The sequence below is a fragment of the Oncorhynchus keta genome, chromosome 32, assembly GCF_023373465.1.
Source record: "Oncorhynchus keta strain PuntledgeMale-10-30-2019 chromosome 32, Oket_V2, whole genome shotgun sequence".
NCBI lineage: Eukaryota > Metazoa > Chordata > Actinopteri > Salmoniformes > Salmonidae > Oncorhynchus > Oncorhynchus keta.
The window spans coordinates 26,064,651-26,078,591 of NC_068452.1; the positions used below are offsets into that span (position 1 = coordinate 26,064,651).

The following is a 13,941-nucleotide window of genomic DNA, read 5'->3' on the forward strand; positions in this document are numbered from 1 at the left end:
GGCCCACTGTTGTTCATTTTGTATATCAACAACATTGGGGATCTTATTGAAACAGCGGATGTTCATTTTTATGCAAATGATACTGTTCTTTATTCAGGTGGTAGTTGTATATCTTTAGCTTTTGAAAATTCCCAAAGAACATTTAACATCATTCAACAGAATCTGTATGATTTGAAGCTGGTTCTAAATTCGGGTAAAACAAAATGCATGTTATTTTTTTCTAATCTAAACATTAGAAAAACCCCACCTCAAACTTGTATCTCAAAACAGACAGTTTCAAAAATGCTCACTATTTCCTCATAGAGGAGGATTAGCTGGCCAATCGGCGATCTACTCGTATTAATATTTTTGATGACCAGTATACGCCCACACCGTTCTGTTGTTGGGGTACACCCACACCCTTCCAACACAGAAAGCTGCTTTTTAACAAACCTAGTTTTCCTTACTAAAAGTTAATTATTTTACTCATTGTAATTAATTATTATAGGTCATAGTTCATAGAAATCTGGAAACGCTGGACAGTTATTTTAAAAAGAGAGAAGAAAGGACTGCAATAGCACAGCTGGAATACTTCTGTCTTGTATCATTCTGGAGAGTATGATGTCTCCTCCTAACTGTTGCCCACTGGAAGCTTAAAGGAGGGCGGGCTTTGACCATTAGCTGATATTCCTGTCTGTTTTATTCCCTCATCCATTTAAACATTTTCTTAGGAAGCTGTTTGTGTCATAAAGACATGGCTCTCGCTCCAAATGACACTCTCGTCTGAAACAGCTACCCCACAGCCCAGAGTGTGATTCTCTTCTAGGTCTCTCAACTCTCTCCAGCTCCACATAGTAGGCCACGATTTGGTGCACTGGCTGGCATCTCCAAAAGCTGCCTGGTGAACTCAGTCTTCACATCTGCTTGTCAAGAAACAAACCGTGGAAGGACTCACTTTGTAATCACTTGTCCCATCTATAAATATTCCCACTGTTCTCACATTGTGAAAGCCGGACAAAAACCTGCTGTGGTCAGAATACTGCTACATTAAAACTCAGGGAGCATCTATTCTTAACAGTTTGTGGGCATTCTCCTTTCTTTTCACATGTCAAAGACACAGACATGCTTTAGTTGGTTGCTTTTGTTTTTCAAACCACAATTAATGGAATGCTTGCTTGAATTGCCACTAAAATGTCTTAAACTTTTCACTTTGAGTTTCATGTTTCCTAATTACTCCCTTTGTTATCCCCTCCCTGCGGCAGAGAAACAACATATTTTTGTTTGAATTCTGTGTCTGTTCCTACTAATTTTATACTTGTTTTCAAGAGTTGTCTCTAGACTTGTTGCAACAACATTTATAGTTACCGTACTTATGTTTTGTGTGTTAACTTAAACACATACGCAAACTCCATCAGACGACACCCAGTGCTTACTGTAAGTGCAGCTGTTGTGGCTGGATATAGATGTCTTCGTAAAGCTAACAAACAGCAGGTATGGTATCTTGTTGCATAAACAAGACAAGGCCATCCACTGACCCTACCAGACATGCAGGGATGACAGATTGGCCATCTCTTAAAAGCAATGACACATGAACCACCCTGACTCCGACACCCCCTTGTCCGCTGCAGACGGCTCTCGGGAAGCAAGGTTAAAGGGGTGATGACCCTGGGCCCCTCGTTTTACCGTCCCCGTGACTCAACAACAGAGTAACTACCCTCCCCCTGCACAGCCTGGGTTGACACACTTCCCATAAGCATTACCATCTGTGCTCTGGTCCTCCTCTTCACAAGCCAGCCCTCTCTCTCTTTCGCTGTCTGGTTAGTGGTTCCCTCTCTCCTCCTATCTGTGGCTCCCTGCCCTTTTTCTGTCTGCCTTTCTCTGTGAATGTATGTGTATGCTTGTAGGGGGAGGGGGGGGGGTTCTCCCATTCCAGAATTGGTGCTTTGCCTCCCTACATTAACCTCTCCCTGTGCCAAGAATACTGACCTGGATATGCACTGTTCCGGTAAGCCTGACCCCTTCGGTCTGTCAGGACCTGATCTGTCTGAGTGAGAGAGCGCGTGTGTGTGTGACGTTTCTCCCAACTTTAACAGCACCTTTTCATAAAGAAAGGCAGAGCATTGCTGAGGTCGCTGAATGAGTTTGGTGGTTTCTCGCTGGCCCACCTCCCTCTCTCTCTCCCTCCTTTCTTCCATTGCTCTGTGGTGTTTGGACTCCAACCCTTTCAGACTCCTTATGGTTTCTGTTGAAGTCTCAGCCAGTGGTATTCTCTGAAGCCTTACAGAACAACCAAACCGCCAGCGCAGGCCTCGCCTCCCCCCTCCACCGTCCCGTCCCAGCTCCAATGTAGGAAAAAAGAACCAGGACAAAGCAGCCCAGCTCATTTTACATCAGACTACTGGAACTATACAGACCCATTTTAGCAAGAGCTGCTTTTGCGCTCATTGTGGGGGTACAATAATTACCTATCATGGATTGCACCGCGTCAATGAGGAAGACATTTGTCCGCACAGGGGTGAGGTGTTCACGACAAAGGTGTGTGCTGCGGCGCCGGGAACAGGGTTGTGTAGGCGACACTATGGCAGCAGGAGTCGGTCATGCTGCCTCGTTACTCCAGAGATTGTTGTTGGATATCTGCTGTTTGTCCCATGGGCACACCTCAGAGCTGCCTCACATTGAGACGGGCCACACTGGAGGAAGTGATGGACAAGAAATGGACAGAGAAGGAGGTGAGAATAGATGGAAGAAATGGAGAGGAGGAGGAGAGTTATTGAATGCGGTCAATCGCTGTCTCATTGTCCATCGCAGCACATGCAAAGCTCTTCTTTTTCTCTCTCCCCACCTGACTCCATTAGACGATCATTAGTAATACTCAATGATTGACAGCACATTTGACTAATAAGCGCTCACTGTGTTCTGTAGTTCTCAGGCCTCGTTCCTCCCTTCACCAGAGCAAGGTATCAGTGAGCGACAGGAGGGTGTGGATGATGAGGCATGGCATCTGTCTGTAATATACCTTGTGATAATGACATATATTTGACCTCCGCCATTATCGCCTCTGTCAGCTCATTACATTTGATCCATTGAAATGCCTCTGTGTGTCACGATGAGAGATGGAGATGGACCAGAGGCATGGCTGAGATGTCATCCGTCTCGATTAAGGGAGATTTAGTTGGACATGTGGAGATACAAATGGAGGGAGATCACAGCATAAATGGTGTTGAGAGAGGTAAATTTTGATCGTGTCTCTAGAGAACGAAGAATATTGTATTGAACTGAGGTTTTATGTAATTTCAGTTCATTTGTGAGATATTGAGTACACAGTTTAACTGTAACACAGATGACTGTAAACAAATGATAGGTGGTTTGTTAACTCTTGCTGGCACAGGAAGTGGAGCATTTAATTGTTTAATTGCTCAAGTTACTGTTTTTAATACTGTCTCCAGCATATTTTGAGGGTATTTATTCCTGGATCTCCATACAGATAGACCCATCTCATTCATCTCCCAGCCTTGCCTCTCTTCCACCACCCACCCCCAGAACCTCTGAAGTCACTCCACTCTGTGCAGCTCCACTAACTCAAACCAGCTTGCTGACTTATTTTCGGACATGTACTTTCGGAGCATAGCACTTACGGGCATTGTGATCTTACCTCTCCTATAGGTCTATCTCTGTCTGTCTCTCTCTGTCTGCGTCTGTCTGTCTTAAAAATAGAATATCAACTCCGACTCTCCACCAAAACTGTAATCCAAACAATGGGTGACCTGCCAACAAGTTCAGTATGTGTTAAGATGACCCGCCACTCAAACTGCTGCCTATGATGGCATTTTATTTTCAATACAATTCTTTTCTTTTTTTTTATTCAGTTGCGTTACAAGACCGTTGTGATTTGTAGAAGAACAGTAATGATTTCTAAGCATTGGGAACCTACTCCAGAGGAGTTGGAAACAATGTGTCAGTGCCATTGGAATGATAATAAAATGATTAGATTAAGGGTTCCTAGCGTCAGTCAGCGTTCTGTAGCTATTAAATGCACTGCTGTGTGGTGGGGTGTTCTATTTCAGTGCAACATAAGCTTTTTTCACATGCTGTTTCAAAAGGCTTAGTCACTACTGGCATTGGAAGGAGGGGTCTACTTTCCAAGGGCTTTGCCATTCAAATGTTGGAGTTGAAGCCTGACCACCTCTGCCAGCTATGATATATCAGTCATTGGTTAATATGCCATCACTCAAAAACCACTTAGCCAATTGCTATCGCCTCTCCTGTTTTGAGACCTTTGCGCATTACAGCAGCTGGAAGAGAAGGCATGATGTTTCCTCAACCTAACTGATCTTTTCTTTTTCTGCCGTAAACACAAACAAATAATTCACGGTGTCTCTTACGGGAACCACGCCTGGTTAGAGTAGAGCTTGCTGGGAGATGGAGGAGGCGGGGACCAAGGTACTTTGGGATGTTTACGAGGGGTCCCCATGGGTCTTGTATCCCAGAGTGGAATGACTTTAACATCTGAGCTGAGGAGACGCTACTGCTGTTATTGTTTGGATTAACTAGTGTGGAAAAGGGGGGCGTCATGGCAGACCAACAGAACATAGTTAATTTAGTTGTTGTGACCCTCCGCTGTCCAACTCCCTTTACTACAGACATGGCCAGTCACTAGTTAGCACAATGTTGGGCAGCTCACGAGGCTGGGTTCTGTCAATGCACTGGATTGCCATTTCTGAGGTTTCTTGCAGTGACCCAAGCTTGGCCTAAACTGCCCAGAACAAGCTAGTTCCAGTCTGCAGTGTGTTCTCTGGACCACTGTAACTGTGTTTTCCTTGGCAGACGAATGCAACAGGGGTCATTCAAACAGGGATAACCTGTTAGTCATAAATCCATCCATCTCCCCTGCTCTCCTGTTAAAATTCCTGTTGCTGAAATGACCCCCCACCTCTAACCCCCGTCAGTCTCCAGCACCCTGCAGCCAGTCTGACCTATTTAATGGCCACTGTCTACATCTCTCTCCAGGAGGGGTTAACAGCGCACTTTAGTATAGATGTGTGTTCATGTGTGTCTCTTCTGTTCTAGGGGGGGACATTAAGTGTCCGTCCTAGTAAGGATCCAACGCTATTCAGTTATAAAGAATGTCATTGTTAGCGGCTGTACTGCTTGAGAAACCTCTGAACAGACATGTTTGATGAACAACATTTTCCAGCCATGTGCCTTGTAGAGATTTACTGTCATAATGGTGTCAGTGGTGGGATCCAGCAGTAATTATAGTCCACCAGTGGAAGAAAGACAAAAAATGAGGTCTTGAGAGGCTGTGCGAAAGGGCTAGAGCTGGAGAGAGAGATGGAAAGAAAGAGAGAGACGCCCTCGCGCAACCAGGAGCACATTCCGTGGTGCACTGATAGTTGCCATGACGACCATCTGCATTATTGTACTTCTTCAGCAGGGTGAGATTCTGTGGCGTGAGGGAGGAAAAGGAGAACCACCAGAGCACTGTAATGTACGCGCTTCTTTTCCAGGTCTATATGTTTCATCCGGGTGAACGAGTGTCTGGATTTGTATGCGTTTATTATAAAAAATTCTGTGCCATTTTTAGGCTCACATGTTCTGAAAGAAAAGATCATCTCTAAAGAGCTGTTCTATTTTTTTATGTGCTTGTAGTTGGCATATTTAGGTCGAGAGAAAACATTAAAATGAAGATCAATGATTCTATGCAGTCTAATTTCTCAGCTGTGGTGCCATATCCCTCTCCCTTAGGCATAGGTGACTAATCAGCCATTTTATAGCCGGTGTGCGTGTAGGTGTGTGTTCTAACAGTGACAGTACTATGATGTGTTAAGTAAATAACACTCCCACCACTCTAGAATGTCCATTGGTGGACAACTGCCTGTTGCCATGTGTGCCCATTGTTGGGGAGTTTTATTTTGACACAGCGGAGTAGTCGACACACAGGGTTGTCTCCATTGATACACATTTATGGTCTGTGGTGGTGTAGGGGCGGTGGCTGGTGGCCACAGGTCAAACAGACCAGGTGTCCAGATGGCAGTCTCCTGTTTTTATTGGTTTCTGCTACTTCCAGAAAGTGTCACATCGCCTACTCCTCTCTTCCTTCTTTCTCTCCGCTCCACTCCTTCATTGAGACGGGGCGTTAGTCCTCTCCCATCTGCCGTCTTGGTGTTGGACTGACTGCTGCCTCATTTGGATGTTAAACACGTAGTGATGATGAGAGCCATTCTAGGGCCTTCTATTGGCTCGGAGTGCAGACTACACTGACGCTTGTTTATGCTAATACAACTGTCAGCTAGTTAAATAACATCACAGAGGATTAAGCACATGCTCGGAGCATTCCAGTAGCTTGATTAACTTGATTGCCTGATGTAATATGAACATGCTGTTTAATCAAGAAGATTAGCCAAATTGTCCTTAGCATTAAGAGACGTGAAAGAGGGGGATATTTAAGCAGGGACAGCTCCTACTTGAACACAAGCTACTAATACGTGGCAGAAATTGTGCTTGGAATGCTCATGACCGACCCCTTAACAGTGAGGCGAAATGAAGTCATCTCCCAGACTTATTTTGTGGAGGGGTCCTGGTCTGAATAATAGAAATGGGTTCTTAATCCTTCCAAGCCCTCCCCTGTTTATTCCGGTCTTCCTCAGTGTCCCAGAGCCCGTTTGCTCTCCCCAAAGCTGTGCTCACCTCGCTCCATCCCTCTGCTTTTCACATACTGTAGGATCGATGTACAGTCCACCCGACGTCCTCCCGCAGGGGATTGTGGGATAGCTTGCATCTGTTGTGAAGGACAGATTGATCTCCAGGGTGTGTAAGAGACAGGAACTTCCTCCAAAGGGATTTGTTGTAGGAACTGTAGTGTTGTTGTGTCTGGAGGAATTGTTACGAGCTCTGTACATTAATCTCTAAGTTATGTGTGTGTTGTGGTGAGAGATTTGGTGGTTGTCTTTGGTGGTTGAGCAGTGCACATGATTCTTTCAATTAAACTGAGAGCAAGCAAACGGCTCTTTGACTAGATCAAGGAGTTGCCTCATTATGGTTCCGGATTGAGAATTGATCCCCTCAGGCTTAATCTGCTGCAGATCAATACATAATTGTCCTGCTATCTGTATCGCTGTACTGTGGTGTTGACCTGAATCCTTTTCTCGCCCTCCTTCCCCATCTCCATCTCTCCAACTCTCCCTCTAGGTGAGGAGAGCCAGGAGCTGGGCCCCCCTCCCTCTGTGGATGAGGCAGCCAACACCCTGATGACGCGCCTGGGCTTCCTCCTGGGAGACAAGATGAATGAGGGACAGCCGGGCTCACAGTACGACATGGACGACCACGACAACAGCCAGGTAGGTTACACACACGCACACTACCCACACACTAGAGTACAGTAAGAGCATGGACGACCACGACAACAGCCAGCTAGGTTACACACACGCACACTACACACACACTAGAGTACAGTAAGAGCATGGATGAACACGACCACGGCCAGGTAGGTTACACACACGCACACTACACACACACTAGAGTACAGTAAGAGCATGGACGAACACGACCACGGGCAGGTAGGTTACACACACGCACACTACACACACACTAGAGTACAGTAAGAGCTTGGACGACAACGACGACAGCCAGGTAGGTTACACACACGCACACTGCACACACACTAGAGTACAGTAAGAGCATGGACGAACACGACCACGGGCAGGTAGGTTACACACACGCACACTGCACACACACTAGAGTACAGTAAGAGCATGGACGAACACGACCACGGGCAGTTGGTTACACACACGCACACTACACACACACTAGAGTACAGTAAGAGCATGGACGAACACGACCACGGGCAGGTAGGTTACACACACGCACACTGCACACACACTAGAGTACAGTAAGAGCATGGACGAACACGACCACGGGCAGGTAGGTTACACACACGCACACTACACACACACTAGAGTACAGTAAGAGCATGGACGAACACGACCACGGGCAGTTGGTTACACACACGCACACTACACACACACTAGAGTACAGTAAGAGCATGGACGAACACGACCACGGACAGGTAGTTTACACACCCTTTTGTCATGCACTGTTACACTATATTATTATTAGTTTGTCAATACTTTGGAGTCTTTAAAGACCCATCATGGCATCAGGATACAAAGTGCAGGCTTTCTCCTAGATGAGTAGTCACTACTGTAGGTGGCCAACACGCAATGTGGTCCAGCTTATAAGGGCCCCACAGCTATAGAAGCACACCCCCAAACAGTTGGATGTGCAAATCACTTTCCAAGGCCTCTTAAGCGTCGGAACCAAGTGGACCATTTTGTAGATTACGTCATTTGTTTACGGCGAACTCAATGGCCCCTGACACCACTATGCGCCGGCTCAGAAGATGTTTGTGAAGATCAATCCTATGAGTTTTGGATAACCTAGCCCGAAGTGAGGGGCGCTAGGCTCTCCTTCACTCCTGCAGAGCAGAACCAACATACCATGACCTAGGGCAGCTGAGGCCCAGGGGATGGTAACCCGCTACCTCAGTCGTGAAAACTGCCCGCCGCATGCCACATCGTCTTGTCTAAGCAGTGTGCCTCCACGGAGGCCTATCCAATGGCAGATCCAACGATGCTGGAGCGACTCCGCCTTAAAGCCTGACACACTTTCCACACTTCACACGTTGGGTGCATCTTACATCAAATCAAATCACATTTTATTTGTCACATACACATGGTTAGCAGATGTTAATGCGAGTGTAGCGAACTGCTTGTGCTTCTAGTTCCGACAATGCAGTAATAACCAACAAGTAATCTAACTAACAATTCCAAAACTGCTGTCTTATACACAGTGTAAGGGGATAAAGAATATGTACATAAAGATATATGAATGAGTGATGGTACAGAGCAGCATAGGCAAGATACAGTAGATGGTATCGAGTACAGTATATACATATGAGATGAGTATGTAAACAAAGTGGCATAGTTAAAGTGGCTAGTGATACATATATTACGTAAGGATGCAGTAGATGATATAGAGTACAGTATATTAAAGTGGCGTATGCATATGAGATGAATAATGTATGCCTCCTGAGGTTGAAGAGTGGCTCGGGTGGTTGTTGTCCTTGGCGCTTCTTCACCGGTGATGCTGTCTGTGTGAGTGGACCAATTCAGTTTGTCTGTGATGTGTATGCCGAGGAACTTAAAACTTACTACCCTCTCCACTACTGTTCCATCGATGTGGATAGGGGGATGTTCCCTCTGCTGTTTCCTGAACTCCACAATCATCTCCTTAGTTTTGTTGATGTTGAGTGTGAGGTTATTTTCCTGACACCACACTCCGAGGGCCCTCACCTCCTCCCTGTAGGCCATCTCGTCGTTGTTGGTAATCAAGCCTACCACTGTTGTGTCGTCCGCAAACTTGATGATTGAGTTGAAGGCGTGCGTGGCCACGCAGTCGTGGGTGAACAGGGAGTACAGGAGAGGGCTCAGAATGCACCCTTGTGGGGCCCCAGTGTTGAGGATCAGCGGGGTGGAGATGTTGTTGCCTACCCTCACCACCTGGGGGGCGGCCCGTCAGGAAGTCCAGTACCCAGTTGCAGAGGGCGGGGTCGAGACCCAGGGTCTCGAGCTTGGAGGGTACTATGGTGTTGAATGCCGAGCTGTAGTCGATGAACAGCATTCTCACATAGGTATTCCTCTTGTCTAGATGGGTTAGGGCAGTGTGCAGTGTGGTTGAGATTGCATCGTCTGTGGACCTATTTGGGCGGTAAGCAAATTGGAGTGGGTCTAGGGTGTCAGGTAGGGTGGAGGTGATATGGTCCTTGACTAGTCTCTCAAAGCACTTCATGATGACGGAAGTGAGTGCTACGGGGCGGTAGTCGTTTAGCTCAGTTACCTTACCTTTCTTGGGAACAGGAACAATGGTGGCCCTCTTGAAGCATGTGGGAACAGCAGACTGGTATAGGGATTGATTGAATATGTCCGTAAACACACCGGCCAGCTGGTCTGCGCATGCTCTGAGGATGCCGTCTGGGCCTGCAGCCTTGCGAGGGTTAACACGTTTAAATGTCTTACTCACCTCGGCTGCAGTGAAGGAGAGTCCGCATGTTTTCGTTGCAGGCCGTGTCAGTGGCACTGTATTGTCCTCAAAGCAGGCAAAAAAGTAATTTAGTCTGCCTGGGAGCAAGACATCCTGGTCCGTGACTGGGCTGGTTTTCTTCTTGTAGTCCGTGATTGACTGTAGACCCTGCCACATATCTCTTGTGTCTGAGCCGTTGAATGGAGATTCTACTTTGTCTCTATACTGACGCTTAGCTTGTTTGATAGCCTTGCGGAGGGAATAGCTGCACTGTTTGTATTCGGTCATGTTACCAGTCACCTTGCCCTGATTAAAAGCAGTGGTTCGCGCTTTCAGTTTCACGCGAATGCTGCCATCAATCCTCGATTTCTGGTTAGGGAATGTTTTAATCGTTGCTATGGGAACGACGTCTTCAACGCACGTTCTAATGAACTCGCACACCGAATCAGCGTATTCGTCAATGTTGTTATCTGACGCAATACGAAACATATCCCAGTCCACGTGATGGAAGCAGTCTTGGAGTGTGGAGTCAGCTTGGTCGGACCAGCGTTGGACAGACCTCAGCGTGGGAGCTTCTTGTTTTAGTTTCTGTCTGTAGGCAGGGATCAACAAAATGGAGTCGTGGTCAGCTTTTACGAAAGGAGGGCGGGGCAGGGCCTTATATGTGTCGCGGAAGTTAGAGTAACAATGATCCAAGGTTTTTCCACCCCTGGTTGCACAATCGATATGCTGATAAAATTTAGGGAGTCTTGTTTTCAGATTAGCCTTGTAAAAATCCCCAGCTACAATGAATGCAGCCTCCGGATAAATGGATTCCAGTTTGCAAAGAGTCAAATAAAGTTCGTTCAGAGCCATCGATGTGTCTGCTTGGGGGGGAATATATACGGCTGTGATTATAATCGAAGAGAATTCTCTTGGTAGATAATGCGGTCGACATTTGATTGTGAGGAATTCTAAATCAGATGAACAGAAGGATTTGAGTTCCTGTATGTTTCTTTCATCACACCATGTCTCGTTAGCCATAAGGCATACGCCCCGCCCCTCTTCTTACCAGAAAGATGTTTGTTTCTGTCGGCGCGATGCGTGGAGAAACCCGCTGGCTGCACCGCCTCCGATAACGTCTCTCCAGTGAGCCATGTTTCCGTGAAGCAAAGACGTTAGTCTCTGATGTCCCTCTGGAATGCTACCCTTGCTCGGATTTCATCAACCTTGTTGTCAAGAGACTGGACATTGGCGAGAAGAATGCTAGGGAGTGGTGCACGATGTGCCCGTCTCCGGAGTCTGACCAGAAGACCGCCTCGTTCCCTTGCTCGGATTTCATCAACCTTGTTGTCAAGTGACTGGACATTGGCGAGAAGAATGCTAGGGAGTGGTGCACGATGTGCCCGTCTCCGGAGTCTGACCAGAAGACCGCCTCGTTTCCCTCTTTTACGGAGTCGTTTTTTTGGGTCGCCGCATGGGATCCATTCCGTTGTCCTGGTTGAAAGGCAGAACACAGGATCCGCGTCGCGAAAATCATATTCTTGGTGTTACTGATGGTGAGTTGACGCTGATCTTATATTCAGTAGTTCTTCTCGACTGTATGTAATGAAACCTAAGATGACCTGGGGTACTAATGTAAGAAATAACACGTAAAAAAACAAAAAACTGCAGTTTCCTTGGAACGCGAAGCGAGGCGGCCATCTCTGTCGGCGCCGCTGGTGCAACTAGTGCCTCATTTTGCCTTTATCGGTCTTTCTGATCTGTTAAGATGAGTGGAAGGAGAAGAGGAGTGGAGAGCTTGTTTAGACTATTGAGATGCACCCCTTGTTCTACACAGCTCAGCAGTATGCCTTTGGTTCGGTCCTTCGTGCCAAACTGCAGTGGTAACAAAAACCCAGCCCTGGTTTTCTCAAGTCCTGCCACTCCCACGCAAGCAGTCTGGGTAGGCTAGGTGGGAGGGAAACTCCCGTTCTATATTAATTTCTACGGAGCCTCCTTAAACACATCTGAATCACAGCAGAGTTGTTATCATGACCAAGGAGCATTCCATACTTGGATGCCCTCTGTCTTGCGCCAAACCTTCCCTAAGAAGTCATTCACACCTCTGCTCACATCCTGGTCTCCTGTGAATTTCTATGCTATTCTGACTAATCTCCCGATTTATTTTCAAATGACCAATGTTCAAATCAACTCGTTTTTCATTTAGAGCCAGGGCCATGGATAATTGATGAACAGATTGTCTGGAATAAGAATCCAGCATGCCCGGAGGTGGGCCTGCCTCTCTCTCTCCCTGCCCCTGCTCAATAGATCAAAGTATAACTGGATCTATTCTACTTGCTTTGCTCACTAAACGTATTGATATTCTACTGAATTAGAATTCATTATATTGCAAAAAATTGTTCACTCATGAAAATAATTGCATGAGTCATCAAAAGATATTAAAAAGTGATGACTCTACGGTTACACATGCACTGGAATAATATGGCAGGCAAGGACCGTATCAATGATTGCTGATCCTAGCATTCTTTCTCGTCTTGTCGGGATATGGTGTGTGCGTGCGTGTGGGTGCACGTGTGTGTAGACTACTTAGTACATGAGATATGTCAACGGGTTGTACCTTATCATAATTTAATCACAGCTAATTTACCTGATCATTTCTCATGGGTTGATGCAGTCCGGTGTATTGCTGTACTTAAGTATAGACCTGACCCTTCCTCCCTCCCTACCAGGGCATGATGTCAGTGGCCCAGCGGATCAGCCCCTGCTCCAGCCTGGCCAGCAGCACAGCCTCCCCCCCTGCAGGCAGCCCCTGCTCCACACTGCCCCCCGGAGGGGCCCCCGGGAACGCCTCCGGAGACTGCGCCTATGGTTCCATCACCAGCCCCACCTCCACCCTGGAGAGCAGGGACAGCGGCATCATCGGTGAGGGACAGACGCTCACTTATGTTGTGGAAGTTATGTAATGTTTCCCATGTATTTCCTGGCATGCCAAACGTTTACACTGAAAGCCATGTTTTCTGTAACAATTTGATATACTCATGTTTAAATTCTTTACATTTTGGAAAAGCCAGGTGATAGGATGAGCTGTATTTAAATATGTTTGCTTTATATCCTTGTGCTCTACTGTTGGGAGATTTTGTTATTGTTATAACATTGACTTTGAGGCGTGTAATTGAATGAAGAGTAAACTCGCCTTGCTCCATGGGTCTTAATCAGTTTTAAACTAAGCAGAGTCTCTAAAGAACTGTAACACGGCATATATTTGTCTAAACTACCTTTTATCTGACAGCCACGCTGACCAGCTACTCTGAGAATGCTGACCGGGGTGGGGGGAAGCACGGGGAGGGCTCGCGGGGTAGCCTGAAGCTGTGGCAGACCCAGAAGTGTTCGGGCACAGACTCGTTCCTGTACCGCGTGGATGAGAATATGGCTGCCTCCACCTACAGCCTGAACAAGATCCCAGAGAGGAGCCTGGAGACGGCCCACTCCATCCCACTCTACCTCATGCCCCGGCCCAACTCTGTGGCAGGTGAGTCACTATTCCAGCCACACCTCTTGTTTATTTGTTTAACACATTTCATTGCACACTTTTAGGCCAAAGTGGCATACAAATGAATGTGTTGCTAAAGGTAGGAGATTTATTACCCTTTGAAAGTTTGGGTCTGTTCTATATCAATTTCCATTCAGACAATGACCTGTAACTCAGCATTAATTGAAAATCCTTATAGGGTTTGACTATATTACTATATTTCATAAATGTGTGATATTTAGTTACCAAGTTGGAATTGACCCCCTTCTCAGCATCTGAGACTGACTGAGTGTTCCCACCTAATTTAGGTGCTCTTATTTAACCCCCTGTGCCCCTCCGACATTAACTTTAATGGAAATAGGGAACGTTAATGT

The 13,941-nt window shown here is 46.6% G+C and overlaps 1 protein-coding gene across 1 annotated transcript in view; it reads left to right on the plus strand.

Moving 5' to 3' along the window:
• The first annotated feature begins 2,490 nt into the window (after positions 1 to 2,490).
• tanc2a (tetratricopeptide repeat, ankyrin repeat and coiled-coil containing 2a) overlaps positions 2,491 to 13,941 on the plus strand; it is a 33,366-nt gene continuing 21,915 nt past the window's right edge. The window contains exons 1-4 of the mRNA XM_052491069.1: positions 2,491 to 2,708; positions 7,168 to 7,316; positions 12,768 to 12,960; positions 13,328 to 13,567. Coding sequence (XP_052347029.1) covers positions 2,558 to 2,708; positions 7,168 to 7,316; positions 12,768 to 12,960; positions 13,328 to 13,567 — 733 coding nt within the window. The 5' untranslated portion in view covers positions 2,491 to 2,557. The remainder of the gene's footprint in view (positions 2,709 to 7,167; positions 7,317 to 12,767; positions 12,961 to 13,327; positions 13,568 to 13,941) is intronic.